Source organism: Phycodurus eques, chromosome 5 (genome assembly GCF_024500275.1).
Source record: "Phycodurus eques isolate BA_2022a chromosome 5, UOR_Pequ_1.1, whole genome shotgun sequence".
Classification (NCBI taxonomy): domain Eukaryota; kingdom Metazoa; phylum Chordata; class Actinopteri; order Syngnathiformes; family Syngnathidae; genus Phycodurus; species Phycodurus eques.
This window is the reverse complement of record NC_084529.1, coordinates 1,393,808-1,409,554: the sequence shown is the minus strand read 5'-3', so window position 1 is coordinate 1,409,554 and position 15,747 is coordinate 1,393,808. Positions and strand designations below refer to the sequence as shown.

The following is a 15,747-nucleotide window of genomic DNA, read 5'->3' as shown; positions in this document are numbered from 1 at the left end:
ACTGTATGAATAATACATAACGGCTGCATCTACAACTAGAATATTTATGCTGCTGATTGTCCTATGCTTGGTGTAAAGGGAATTTGTAACGATAAGATTTAAAAAGCGGGTTATTCTGCTACAACACAGTGCGGTCTTTATCACTGTGGTGCTGTTGATGTCAGCTGAAGGGAGGGTTGTGCAAGTGCGCCTCCACGCAAAAGTGAGCATGCGCATCTGTGCCCACAGTGTTGTTCCTTCCCATGTTGTCAGGCAGGCTTTGGTCACATGACTAAGAGGCAGCACCTACTGCAGCTCTGAATCGCTGCATCACTGAACTACCACTGGATGGGAAAGGAGGAACGAGGAAGAGGAGGGAGGGATGAGGTGGGTGTGGGTATCAGAGTGGAGTAACAAGAAAGAAATTGTAAGAAAAAGATGACAAAAAGGCACGCAAGAGAGGAATACAATTACTTTTTTTTTATTTAGCTCAACATGCAGCCCATCGCCCTCATCTAAAACGGCTTTCAGGCAAAAGTGCACTTCCCGACAACCTTCATTCACTCAGTCCATTCAAAAGGCATACACTGGTGATGATGGCCCCATGGCGTGCACAGCTGTGCTGCACCGTTCACCGCGAGCGGGCATGTGTCTAGTGTCAGACGCGACGGGTCCGCCCGATTATGTTTCTGTTCACATAGAAGCTGTAGCAGAGCGCCTCGGCAGACAGCCATACAGGTGATTTGGACCGGACAAGGTCAGCGTGCGGTCACGTTCGAGGCTACTCTAGTCCGGTCGAGTAAGATCAAGCACAGCTCGGACACAGAAGCATCATTGTAATTTGTTTGAATATGAAAAGACAAGCAGAGAGCCTGGTTGGGGCAATAACTCACATTTCTCACATGTTTTATGTGATTGCTAAGCAGAAGTGTAGGTGACATGAGACAAAACTGCACTCAGTAAAAAAAAGTATTCCAAGTACTGCATGTTTGGAAAAAGCACAGGGCATTCTTTATCAAGCCCTCATTAGCACGTTTTATTAAAAACATTTTAAAATATATTTGATTGTTTATTTATGCATAAAAACTGATTTTGATCTTTCTTTACACTCAGTGATCTTTCATTTTGGAGTGATAATCCTAACAGGATCATATCTAATTTAAGAGCTTGATGTCAATGCCTGAGGATTACAGTGAATTATGTTCACAGCAAACACACTACATAGCTGAGTGCAGTCAGTGGATAAAGTTTATTGTTTGGAGACACACACACAAAACAACAACAACAAAAACTAAGCAGCAGCATAAAAATAGAGCAGGTGCTTAGTTGCTGTCAGGCTGGCAACATTGAGCATGTACACAACAAAATTCAACATTTTAAACGTTTGCACAAATGACATACTAACTAATCCGATTGTTAAGGAAACATCCTTCAGTTGTTTTCCACAGCTTTACATTCTAAAGTGACAACCAACAGAAAACTCTTCAGGGAGATGTGTGTCAAGTTCTGACGGACTTTCAAACTTTCCAGCTCTAAAAGTGTTCAAGGTAAAAAAGAAAAGTCACATGGGCTGTATGCATGAGTTTGGTGCAGTAAAGGTCAATGATCGAGCAGCGTGGAGCTGCAGGCTGTCAGACTGCAGCATTAGAACAAAGTCTCCATCCCTCCGCAGTGCTGGCCCGGGCATTGTGACGCATGAACACTGCAGGTAAACAAGGAATGCTCGTGGTAGGAAGAGAGAATGAAGGAGGGGCCATGGAGACAGTGATGTAGAGAGGATGGTAAAAGAGGGGAAATGAAAGCCAGGAAGGGCATGAGGAAACATTGAAGCGCAGGGAGACAAAGCTGTACAGGCAAGCTGTGATACTAAAATCATGTTTTCTTGAAAGGATATGTAGGTTGGCATTATTGCAGTACCAAAATGCAACAGGCTAGGATTAAGTTTACGACGTATCGCTTTGAAATAAAACCTCTACGTAGCATGTATGAAGCATTGCATAAAGTCCAAGGTGACAAAACTACAAATCAAATGTGATGACTGCGTCATGACATGCCACATTGACGTGTCGATAATGGAAATGCTGGAACCCTCACATTTTCAGTTCAGTTCAGGTGTAGGACAAAGCCTGTTTACTTGCATTACATTTTAATTTAGCTTGGCTACGTATACGTAGCTGTGAGCTGTGGGAACATGACACAGGACTAGCCGGTGTAAGAACGCGAAACATCTTGACCTCAGCAAGGCGACTGACCAGAGATATGCGCATGTGTTTGTGTCTAGCAACGTGATAGCCTCACGTTTGTGCACTCCCGAAACACCAACCATGCAGGCAGATAACATTATCTACAAAAAATTGCATGCAAATACACCACCCATGTCAATTGATCAGTCATTTGAAGACGGAACCACACAGGGTGTGACACATATCTCTCACCGCTGTCATGACCCGGAGGCCTGATGATGTCATTGACTGGCACTGACAGCTGCCACTGGTGCAATGATCAATGTGTGTTGGGCTCCTTTACTTCTTTCTATTCTTATTGGGGTGAGATTATCAGTGCTGATTGTGTGTGCTTTGCATGACATTGCAATGCTCCCCTTGAGGTCAGGGAGAATGTGTGTATTTGTGGTGAATGGTATCTGCACCGTGGAACTACTAATTGCTTTTACAGAGTCATGCTCGAGGTAGCCATTTAAAACTCATGAAAGTGTAGCTGACAAGAAAAAGAATGGTAAGCCTCAAGCACATACTTTACCTGCCAACTGGTCGTTGACTGTCTTCCTTGTGTGAGACAATGCCAGTACACACAAGAATCTCTGAAGTCGCCCCTGATGGAATTGACCATTTCATTTTTAGGAGGGGTAAGGGTGGCAGTGGGTGACCTCACATTCAAAGCAGTGTCATTATATATGATATTCATTCATTCGTTCGTTCATTTAAAAGGGAGAGTGTTGATTGTTTTAAAATGAACAATTGTTAACTTTAAGTTTGTATGATGGTTATGTGAAAGTGTGATTAGCTTTGCATTATGACTTCATCATACGTTAAAGGCTGGGTGGTACATTATTTTTATGATTCGTTCTACACAGTGGTTAACTCATCTTCACATTTGTATGACAGCTAGAAGTTTTATAATATTACTTAACATTTTTCTTGTAAAATTAATGACGGCGACAGTTTTCGGCACCTCTCAATCTCACGCATACACACGTCACACACACACGCATGCTGCAGATCCGGTTAAACCGAGACGTCAGTCGTACATAAAGCAGCAAACACCAGTGAATCATTAACCCCTTCTTGCACATTTTTTTTTTCTCTTTACAAATTTGTGGTAAACTATATATATCTTTTGTCAAACAATGACTGCTGTTATGACCTCATCAAAGTAACATCATTTCCGGCTCAAAAAAAAAAAAAAGAAACATGAATGAAAATTCCAGGGTTGACACATTGTGTAATGTGGGAATGAATCCATATAGTGAATCATCAACTATAAACTGATACTATCAAGCCTGTATGACAAAAGGAACTCTCATCTCATGTTGTTGTTCATTGTGAAATACTTTGCAATGTAGTTACTGGAAAGTCTCTGGTGTCCAGAACTCTAATATTAAATAAAACATCATCCCGGCCAAGTAGTCAAATTAACCGAACATTCATGTTTTTGGAATGGGGGAGGAACACAGTGTACCTAAAGAACCCACGCAAGCATGTGGACAATCTACAAACTCCATTTAGGAGGACCACGACCTTTTCACTATGAGGCAGACGCGATGACCACTACCAACGTGCTGCTACACTAAAACACCTACAAATGCAAGTTAAAACTCTACCATGCAAAGTGAAAGCCATATGTCAACAACACCCAGAAATGCCGCCGGCCGGCTTCTCTGGGGCCGAACTCATCTGAGATGGACTGACGCATTGTGGAAAAGGGTGCTGTGGTCTGAGTCCACATTTCAAAATGTTTTTGGAAATCATGGACGTTGTGTCCTCCGGGTCAAAGGGGAAACAGACCATTTGGATTGTTATCAGCCCAAAGTTCCAAAGCATCTGTGATGGTATTGGGAGGGTGGGTGTTTACTGCACAAGACATAGGTAACATGTACATCTCTGAAGTCACCATTAATGTCAAAATCTACATACAGGTTTTGGAGCAACATATTCTGCCATCCAAACAATGCCTTTTTCAGGGATGTCCCATCTTACTTCAGCGAGACAATGCCAAGCCACATTGTGCACATGTTACAACAGCGTGGCTTCGTAGTAAAAGAGTGCAAGTATTAGACTGGCATGCCAGCAGTCCATACTTGTCTTGCATTGAAAATGTGCGGCGCATTATGAAGTGCAAAATACGACTGTTGAGCAACTGAAGTTGTATATCAAGCAAGAATGGGAAAGAATTCCACCTTCAAGGCTTTAACAATTGGTGCCTTCAGTTCCAAAATGCTTATTGAGTTTTGTAAAAGAAAGGTGATGTAACACATCGGTAAACATGCCCCTGTTCTGGCTTTTTTGGAACATGTTGCAGACATTAAATTCAAAACAAGTGAATATTTGAGAAAAATAAAGTTGATCAGTTTGAACATGTCTTTGTAGTGTATTCGACTGAATATAGGTTGAAAAGGATTTGCAAATAATTGTATTCTGATATTTATTTTACGTTTTACACAATGTCCCAACTTCATTGGAATTGGCGTTTGTACATTGATAGCTAGCGCCCATGAAGAGGGTATGAGGGATGGCAAAGAAGAGAGGAAAGCGGACGGTTTGGATTTCTGGAATACCAACGGATGGATGTTCAATCAACTCAGTTAACTGAAGCATTGGGAGCTTTTATGAAAGCGGGTGAGAGCAGCGCCTGGGCTTCCTGTATTCACTTCCCTAACAAAGAGCCACAATGGTGTCCTTTGCCGTCTTGGCTGGTTGTCGCGGCCCTTGGCGTTGCTCAGAGCCATGTGGGGGGTAGTGTGTTTGTGTGTGTGTCGGGGATGAGCTGGAAGCCAGTATTAACATCGCACAGCCAGTCTGCACGTGCCGAGCCCGCGGTCTGCCAGTGGCCACACAAAAGGGATGATGTCATGCTTAACCAATAACAAAAGAGTCTTGGTCTGTCAGGCCCTCCTCTCTCACCCGGCTGGTTCCAGCTTTATCCAGCCTCGCATTAATCACAAGCCTTATCCTCTTTACTGGGCGTGTGGGGGGGATAATAACAAAGCAACGGGGCAACACTCGATAGGGATAAGAAGAGGAGGAAAATGAATCAACTTTGAAGCAATGGTGGGTGGAACTTGACAGTCTGATATGTTATGAGACTGACAAATATCCAATAATCCATGGCTGCACACAGAGATGGACCCTCTCGAACTCACACTCCACTACCAACTCCCTCCTGGTCTAAATTTGTATCCCAATCATGTGATAACACATCCTAAAATAAACACATTTCTGAGAATAAATGCGTTCTTATTGTTGGGGAGGAGTTTGCCCGTTTCTCCAGACTATTCTTCAGACATAGCACAGACTATTTTTATCTTTGCACCCGAGGATTGGAAAACAGTTATCCAAGAGGAGATGTTTCAATGTACATTTTGGGTGAGAAGACAGGCACGAGGGTTGCTGCAATACAAACATGGTGGCAAATAGCAGGTCTAAGGTGATTCTCTGTCAGGTAACAATTATGCAGGTGACGTGATCCTAACAGAAAAAAATAAATAAAGCAATACATCAGATTTGCACAGGAAGTGTTTTGCCAATTTAACTTAACCCATAAGAGTCAGACGTTTGTCTGCCATTCCCATCATAGACTTACATAGTATATACTGTATGTGTAAGTAGGTAAAATACAAGCCGCACAAAAGGACAAGGAAGTAAAAACAAACAACCTGAAAATTCCATGAACCTTACACCTAAGGTGGGGGGAAAAAAAAATAAATAAATAAAAAATCTTTCAACTGTCATTGGCCTTGGTGCGTCAGTATTTGTTGCATTACATGTAATAAACTAAAAATAGATCTTGGAGAAACAACACGACCAACTAGTAAGAATTCCATGTGTCATAACCGGTGCTTTGTTGTTGTCCATTCATTAATACTGTAGGCAACCCTCCCAAACATAAGACGGACCAACAACACCCGCTCCCTGCTTAGGTTTCCACTCTCAGACTTTCTTGAGTTTCACACAGTGACTAAAAATACGGGAGTCAGCGTGCCACGGCTGGACAGAACATGGAAAAAGGTTGTCATATACAGAGAAGTCATGGCAAATGAGAGGATCCAATTCCAGGACCACCGAAAAGCAACAAACCTACAGTATGTGCGCCTGTCAAACATATATAGCACTGGGCTAGCTTTGGTGCTCATGGCCGCAGAGGGATCATGCTGTGGAAGTGTCATCGAGTCACTGACTTGCCTGAGGGCACTTAGGCAGGGTAAATATTTGTTGGTTTGGTTTTAGTCCGTAATACACCGCTGCATCCATGGAGTGAGCTTGTTGACTTATTGTGTGCATACAAAGATGTCCTCCACCAACTTAGATTGGTATGAGTGCTAACATTATGCAAACATTTGCGAATATTATTCTTGGGAGTACGACATCTTAGTTAGGCTCCCTCTCGATCAAAAACTAGTCAAATATTGGAAAGGTGAAGTTGCAATGAAAGTGATCGGGGGGGAATAAAATCTGTCTCTTCGATCTAGTGTGGCAAAGCGGGCACATGAACACGTGGAAGACTCTTCACATACGAGGTACGTCAGAAAGGTTCCAGGACGAGTGTCACAAAACATGCATTTCAAATCCAAACTACAAACTGAGTTTTACACCTGGAGTATATACTGTAACTGTGACCTCAGCTCTCTGCAGCAATTCAACTTTTTTGCCCATACGACCAATTAGACCAGCCTTGCTAGGGTCATGCATCTTTAAGTACAACCTGAAGACACCAAAGCATTCAGTGGAAGAGTTCGACATCACCAAGGCTGAGCAAAACAGTCTAAGTCCAAAGTCATGTCGATCGCATTCTTCGACATTTTGACGGGACAACTCGTGGCTGCTTCACCATGACAACGCAGCTCCTCACATCTGACAGTTGCTGACAGAGAACAGCATCGCCATTGCTGGAGCATCCTCCCTACTCACACGACATGGCTCAGTGAGATTGTTTTTCCTCTTTCCTAAGTTCAAGGGGATTCGGTCATCAGGGGACCCGTTTTAAAGACGTGGATGACAGCAACAACGGCGAAAATAATTTAAATACACTTTAAGGTTTGCTAAGCTCCAAACTCACCTTTATTTTGCCATTGGGCTGCAGTAGCTCGGTGACAGACACCTTGTCTTGCTGCAACCGTCTCTTCATAAGCTTGGAGCAGCAAACGTTGACTGCTCCCTGCACGTGCGAAGCATTGTACTCAGAAAACGTCCTGCTGTCTATCACCAGCAAGCGAACTGTGCCTCTCTGGATTAGGCTCGCCAGGCGCTTGATGTCCATGGTGCTTCGCTTCATTGGCCCTTTCTCCCCTGCCATGATGTAGGAGGGGCGCCGTGGTCCCTCTGCGCCAAAGATGAAGGTGTGGATGAGGAGTGGCACAGGAGGAGGAAGAGATGGGCAAAAGAAGGCGGTGTCAGAGGATGAAGGGGACCGTGGAGGCAGGTGTTGAGAGATTCATTCTGCCTGAGGAAAGAAAAAAAAATACTTGGGTGAGGTTAAAAAGATAGATTAGTGTCTTTTAAATGTGCTAGTCAACAAGAAGTGGCTGAATATCAGATGTAACAAACATGACCACCTCAACAATACCAGCAGGAATCGAAAAGAATACTATGTCTCAGACGGGGGGCCAAATCTTTACGTTTAAGTTATACCTGCACACAAAAATATGAATGCACGTTAGTGTGTGTAGGTTGGTCTGTTGTTGATAAGACTCTGGTACAGCAGCTCATGAAACAGGAAACGATGGGACTGGGAGTGAGATAAATTAAGCCGGGGGAATTTGGAGCACAGGTCTGGACATGAAGGAATAGCCAGTGAGATATATGTGCATGTGTGACTGTGTGCATACGTGCGTGTCCGTTCAACTCTTCATAAACTTGATGGACTGTCTCTTTCAATCTGTCACTGCTAATCGCTTCTCTAGGTTCATGTTCACTTCAGCATTTGCAGCGCAAAGAACGTGGGGGAGTACGTAGGGGCAATGCACGCGTACACTAGTCCGCACGTGACCATCAACAACTTGTGTACCACTCTATGACAAAAAATACTTTATAGGTTCGCGGGCACTTACCTGACAACAATGTGTCAGGCGACAAGCGAGAAGGTCAGTGTGAATGCAATGCTGTTTTATTCATCCACAGGCACATGGCATCATGAAATATAGATGGGCCTCCTCTCATTTACCCCTGAAGCCTAAATGGAAGTTTAGACCTCAGGTGAAAAGCGAGGGTAACGTGAGGCAGAGGAGTACAAACAGGAAGCGGAGCGAGGGAGAGAAAGAGTCAAAAGAAAAGGCCTTCTCAGAAGGGTACAATTTAGCAGATGAAGGCAAAGCCACAGAGAAATAAATACATTGTCACATTATGACACAAAGTCAAGATAAATTCCAAAGATACAAATACGACTTTGCATACAGTGAAACCTCAAAATTCAAGTCGCACAACACTTGAGTGGTAATGCGTCACCATATTTCATCAGACAAAATGATTATTATTTTTATGTTTTTGGTGGTACCAGCACAGGAGAACAGTAACTATGGCAAAGACAAAACGTGAACAGTAATGATAGCTATATTGTATTCATAGGTCATTCATACAGGGAAAGTAAGCGTATTATTATTGATAACTACATGTCACACTTTCTCCTGCAATGCACATTGTGCTGCCCCTTCAGGTGTGCATGCCTTGGCCACTTTTCGGCAGTAAGACAGTCAGACAGATATACTGTACTGAGACGTCTCAATTCCACTGAAGCTCATCAGTACGGCACTAATATCAGTCATTATTGGCAGAGGCTAAAGATTATATGCTTGTGTGTGAGTATTGTTATATGGTCTGCATGTGTAACCTCCTGTACCATTTCTGTTCAGATAGCCGTTACTTAGAGTACTAACACCGTCACGTAGATGCTAATTGTTTTTTTTTGTGCTTTGTTTTCAATTGAATTTTACTTTATTGTATTTTTCTAATTATTTTATTTTTATTTTTTACATTAAGTTGATACAGGTTTGAAAAAAAAACAGGGAAGAAAAGAAAATAGCCTTGAACAATAATTGAAACTTTTTCAAGTACTGGGTAACTGGCAAACATGTCTCTGTTCTGGCTCCACAGTACAAAATTACTGACAAGAACATGACTATAAGTTAATAATCATTACAGCGAATGACTGCAAATCTTATGGGGAAGAATGTTTGTAACTATGACAAAAACTGACAAACATGCAGAAAAGTTCTGCTCAGCTGCAGATGGCTAAAATGAGGTGCAACCAGCTTCAGCTGGACAGCCGGGTTGGGAGGGGTTGGGGGCTATCATTTATTCAGCCAAAAGCAAAAGCTGTGGATCCAAATTAAAAGTCCTTGCAAATTCATCTGCAATGCTCCAAGGCAAGTGCGTTGCTTGGGAAACTGCCTGATACAGGAGCGGCAGTGAATGAGCATGGAAAAGAATCTAAATTGTCAACATCACAAACATATCGCTGCAACACAGAAAACTCAATGAATTCATCTCATCTCATCTGGTCAGTTGGGTTTGCTGCATACCCGCCATTTATCATATAGCATACCTTACATGATAATGGACAGCTCAGCCGAGCAGCTAAAACACAGCTTTCCTGTTTGCTTACTGCCGAGCACAACGCCTGATGCTACATAAGCCCAATGGTGACTGCTCCACACCCTCCCATAACCATGTTTTCTCCTGGAGACTGTCCTGCCTCCTCCATTACTTTCTTCCAAGTGTTTGTGCAGAAAACAGGGATGGGAGGAGTGGGCAGTTTTACACAAGGTGCACCGCATCATTCAACATTTCTAATATCATGCTTGTGCGCAACAAGAAATGTGTTTGTTTGGACAAGAGAGGAAAAGATGTGGGTAGTAACAGAAACGAGACAAAATAAGTTGATGCACAATGACAGGGCACATACTCATATCAGGCGCTTGATGTCCATTCAGAAAACGCAAACAAAAACAAACATCCTATTCAAGCTAAAGGAGGCAGGCACGAGAAGCTAGCTGGGAGTCGGGAGCGGTGGAAAACATTCTGAGGTAAGATGGAGCAGAGTGATAGTTTGCAGGCCCGGAGCAGATTCTGCTGTTGCCATAGAGACAGTCCAGCTGGGGTGATGAAAGGGTGTGGGGAGGGTGATGGTGATAGGATGGTTCTCACAATCATGCAAGTTGAGGATAAAGAGGAGATGCAGCCTATAACTGACTTTCTCTTCACCTGTGTGAGGAGTGTTTACTTTGATCACCATGAAAGTTCCATTTTCCAGGTTCTTTAACCTCCCTTTGCCCGGGATGTTTACAGACATGTTTACAGCGTGGACACAGTTACAAAATCAGCATTGTAGTTACACCTTGAGTACAGGCAGAAGAACCAGAGTAACTGGTTCATCTTTAGTTTAATTAGTCCTTGTTGGCAAATTTGCATATCTGAACTTCCCTACATAACTGGAACTGCAAAGCGACTTCATAAAAAAAAAAACATGACTGTCATTAGTGCTTAGGCCCATAGGATACAACCCTACAGAGGTAAGAGCAGACGTATTGAGACAACAACAATAATTTTTTATGACTTTCTCGTTATAGGTCATCCATCCATCCATCCATCCATTTTCCGAGCCGCTTCTCCTCACTAGGGTCGCGGGCGTGCTGGAGCCTATCCCAGCTGTCATCGGGCAGGAGGCGGGGTACACCCTGAACTGGTTGCCAGCCAATCGCAGGCTCATACAAACAAACAATCATTCACACTCACATTCACACCTGCGGGCAATTTAGAGTTGTCAAGTAACCTAGCGTGCATGTTTTTGGGAGGTGGGAGGAAACCGGAGTGCCCGGGGAAAACCCACGCAGGCACGGGGAGAACATGCAAACTCCACACAGGCGGGGCCGGGGATTGAACCCCGGTCCTCAGAACTGTGAGGCAGACGCTCTAACCAGTCGTCCACCGTGCCAGTTATATATCAATTCTAAGTAAAACGAAACAAGATGCCTGTGAATATTCTCATTCATCCAGGGCCAGGTGTCAAACTCACAGCCCGGGGAGCCAGATCCGGCCCGCCACATCATTTTATGTGGCCCACGACAGCAAATCAAGTACGTGACCTTCCACGATTTTTGCTAAAATTTGTACCAAAATGTGTTATTGTCATATATAATAAATAATAAGGTTGACATATTGCAAGCATTTTTTGTTACCAAACTCCTTTGGACTTGAACAATAGTTGAACAAACTATTATCCTTGACTTCTAATTTCAAAAGTAGTTATCCATTAATTTGTGGTGTCTGTAAAATAATGAGGATGCGATGAAACATTTATATGGTTTCACAGTTAACGGCCCTGTGAGGTAAACTGGAAGTACAATGTGGACCACAACAAAAATAGGTTTGACACCCCTTGTCATTGTATTATCTCTCAGGGCATTGAGCCAACTACAATTCGGCTGTTCTGGTTGTCTTAGAAGACGTTTCGCTTCGCCTCGCCTCTCATCCTAGCAGGCTTGATCAGTTCATGCACCACGGATAGATAGGACAGCTCTAGCCAGAGTGCTGATGTGGTGACCCAAGTATTTATCTTCTAAAGTAGAGGCATACCCCCAAAAAAGAATGGCATCACTCTTTTCGAATGCAAAACAACAGTCATTAGGATTCATTGGCGAGAGGCCTCTGCCAGCACTGTGATGTTGATATCACTTTGTCCAAATACTTTTAAGCCCTGAACATGGAGGTGCTGTACATGACGTTATTGTAATTCACCATATGAAATGCCATAATTATGTGAAACCTTGATTTAAAGCTGAAGGTCTATATTAAAATTACATATTATCACATTGTTTTATTTTAACGCCAACGTGGTGGTGTATATATATATATAAGTAAAAATCATAAACCTCATTGCCGTAGTCCACATACTCCTGTAACTAATTGTAACTCAGCAGCAACAGAAATGACTAAAAGACAAGTGTGTTACAATATACGGTAAAATCCTTAGTGTAAAAATCTTTTTCATTGATTAATTCTGTTTTCAGCCTCAAACAGGGTACGTTGCTTTAGAAGTCATGTATAATGAATTCACTTCTTACACTGGTATTCAAATACGTTTCTTTGTAGACTTCAGTCGTAGCTATTAATACTGTTGGTAAAATGTAAATACAGTGAACTCAAGTTTGATTCAGCTCTTCGCAGATTTTCTTTCTAATTTATTCCCTTTATTTCACAATTTTTCCCCTCTTTTTTGGGGGGGGGGGGGCGCAACCCTCAAACCAATTGTAGGCAGTGTATTCCTGCTTATTCAATCATTTATTGGATTAAATAAAAATAGATGCAGTTATAATGGGTGTCAATTATCTGCGGATTTTTGCTATTCGCAGTCCGGCCCGGTCCCTACACCCCGCAAATAGCAGAGGTCCACTGTATTACCACGGCAGGCATTGGGTCAGTGTAAAGAAAACAACTGGAGGGCAGCCAGCGCTGTTGTAACACCAAAAAGGTTATTCATTAACTCATGCACTACATCTCCTACGGCCAGTCTGTCGGATGACGTTAGTCAGTTCTTTGTTTCACAAATGTACAACGCAGTTGATGGTGAAGACCACATCCGTTTGTGAGGGTCAACTAGTCTTTGTGTGTTGCGTGTACACAGTCGCACCGAAAACTAGTCCAGCACTTGAGAGAGTGAATAATACTAGGGGTATACAAAATTAATAGTCCTTTGCAATAAATCAACAATACAAATTACATTGTTGAATTTGATAAGCTTTTTTTTTTTTAATTGAAAGTGGTCATCGGTGGTGGTTGAATTAGAATAGGGTGAAAATGTATATCACCATATGGCTTTTGATCAAACACGGTAATATTTGCACTAGCAAACCAATGCAACTTTTTGTTGTAAGTATATGCAGCTGCATATGTTGAGACCCATTGATTAGATGTTTTTATAAAGCTAAAGCTAGCACGGTTTAGTTTTGTTTCACATTTTCAGATATGCATTCATTTGACATGATGTTTATTATGGTTTAGTGTTTCGGTAGCGAAGAACTGCACTGCATCATGATCACATTGACAGATGTTTATGGCAGGGAAAAATATAACAGCATTATTATTGTGTTGGTAATTGGCTCTCGTGCATTTTGCAAATACACCTAGTGGGTCTGTTTCAATATTCCCTTTCAACAAAGAATTAAAGAAGCTGTAGCTTCTTCGAATTTGAGAACAGATGTACATTACGTAGGCCTACTTGAATGTGGACATTCCGCTATGATTCTGAAGCCGATGAATTACCATTATCAGCTTGGTTATGATTATTATTTTTATTTTCGTTATTTTAATGTATAACCTTTAAAGCTTAAATAGTTTTGTGGCGGAAATCGAAATACAAATTAAGGAAAACCTTTGAGATGATACTCCACATACTATAAATGTGGAAAGGTAAGGCACAAGCAACGAGCAGTCAGTCAGTATTTTGCTCATCATGACATTGGAGCTTCACTGACACGCAATTACGTGTATTCACCTCATATCCGCAACATTTGGAAACGTGCACAAATAAATGTACAAGGGAGAGCTGTTTGACAACAGTCAAAGATGGAGGATAAAAGGCCATTGTAATAAAACGACCTTCACAAACAAAACTCAGCATGGAGCGATTGTAGTTGCTGGGATTCCAACCGCAATCGGCGGCTTTGTTTGGGGTTAAGTGGCGTTCATAGGGAAGCTGCGGTCTGTTGGTTATGACGCGTGGATATGTCCGCATGCAAAATAATAATAACAATAACAACAACAACAAAAATATAAAACGCGCTCCATTGATCACACAGCCAGCTTGAGCTGATTAGTTCACGTGCTTGCTGTAAAATAGGAAGAATCGCTTTCTTACCTTGCAACCGGCCGCTGTTAATCGAATATTTTCTGGCTCACAATAAACGATGCGATCATTTTCAAACGTGTTTCATTCGGGGGAGACGCACTGACAGTGGATGTGGGAGGGGAGGGGAGGGGAGGGGAGGGGAGGGGAGGGGAGGGGAGCGGAGCGGAGGGGAGGGGAGCGGAGAGGAGAGGAGAGGAGAGGAGGGGAGGGGAGGAGAGGAGACGGGAGGGGAGGGGAGGGGAGGCGGTGAAGATCATCGTGCTAGCGACGGCTAACTGGCGCTAGCATTGTGGTGAACGACACACAGGCTAGCGACGGCTAACTGGCGCTAGCATTGTGGTGAGCGACACACAGGCTAGCGACGGCTAACTGGCGCTAGCATTGTGGTGAGCGACACACACCCTAGCGACGGCTAACTGGCGCTAGCATTATGGTGAGCGACACACAAGCGCCCGCGCCTCACCTCGTCGGTATCCGGTGTGTGTCCTGCGCTCACCGAACGGCGTCCGTGTGACGGGGGAGAGCGGCGGGGGTCGTCATGAGTGCGGCCGCTCGTGGCTGGCCGCGTCCCGGGGCACAGCACAGCTGACGCCGGCTGACAGCGGCAGGAGCGAGTCGCACATGAGCGAGCGGCGGCTAAACATTGGAGTTGTGTTTGGGGGAAGACGAGAAACTCGGATATGTTGACGGCTAGCCTGCTAGCGAAGCCGTGCATGTGTGTAGGTTAAAGGGGGAGGTGGGGGTGGGTACAAAAGGTACACTTAAGCACTTTCTTGAACTCGATGAGGTCATGGTTTAGTGAAAAGGGAGAGAGAGAAAAAAAGGGAAACTATGAGGTTTACGTCACCTCTAGCCAATCAGCACTCGCGGCTCGAGGGCCGAATGACGTCAAAGACGCATTAAAGGGCCTGCCGGATTTGTTTTTCTTACAGGAGACAAACGTAGTACGGATGACGACTGGTGTCGACGTAAGATCAGAACCTTCTCTATTCGAATTCGTATCATTTCTATGTTGTGATTTACTTCGTGACAGAATACAAATGTGATTTGGACAACAACAAATACACAACTATTATTTTATTATATAAACAGAGCCACACCTCCCAGGAGCCCAAGGCTAAATTTGATTTGAGGCCACTCTATTTCTGCTAATATTGATGATTCTCGCCTGTGTGGGGTTTGCAAATTCTCCCCGTGCCTGCGCGGCTTTTCTCCAGGTACTCCGGTTTCTCCCCACATCCCAAAAATCATGCACGGTCGGTTCATTGAAGACTCGAAATTGCCTGCTGGTGTGAATGGTTGTTTGTCTAAGCAGTCGGCCACCGAGCCGCCCTTAATACATAAATTAAGGAATACTTAACAATTATCCTGCATTTTTTTTGTATGATATTGCTAAATAAAGGCATACAGAAGCACTTATTCTTACACATATGTAAGGATGACGGTGCAGTATGATGGCTACCAATTATTTTTTTTTTTTTAACATATTCATACACTGACGTCTAGTGGCACTTCTATTTAACTGCACTGTTGTTGTGCAAGTCTGAAGGTCTCGCAATAAATGGGGTTTAATTGTGGCTACGTCAGTATTTTAACGTGAACAAAATCCAGCGGATGACAATGTAGCTTCATGAAAATCTACTTTATTTGCAAAAATTCACAACGTAAAGCAAAGCTGTTGCAGAGGGAAGGAAG

General features: G+C 43.2%; 1 protein-coding gene across 2 annotated transcripts in view; it reads right to left on the bottom strand.

The window, feature by feature from the left end:
- The window catches only part of dusp8a (dual specificity phosphatase 8a), a 44,894-nt gene extending 30,091 nt beyond the window's left edge, over positions 1 to 14,803 (bottom strand). The window contains exons 1-2 of one of the 2 annotated variants that reach the window (XM_061677455.1): positions 14,516 to 14,803; positions 7,270 to 7,653 (exon numbers count right to left, since the gene is read on the bottom strand). In XM_061677455.1, the coding sequence (XP_061533439.1) occupies positions 7,270 to 7,506 (237 nt within the window). In that variant the 5' untranslated portion in view covers positions 7,507 to 7,653; positions 14,516 to 14,803. Of the gene's footprint in view, positions 1 to 7,269; positions 7,654 to 14,061; positions 14,157 to 14,515 lie in introns of those variants that run through there. The other variant, XM_061677454.1, reaches the window with a different exon arrangement.
- Positions 14,804 to 15,747: the final 944 nt, after the last annotated feature.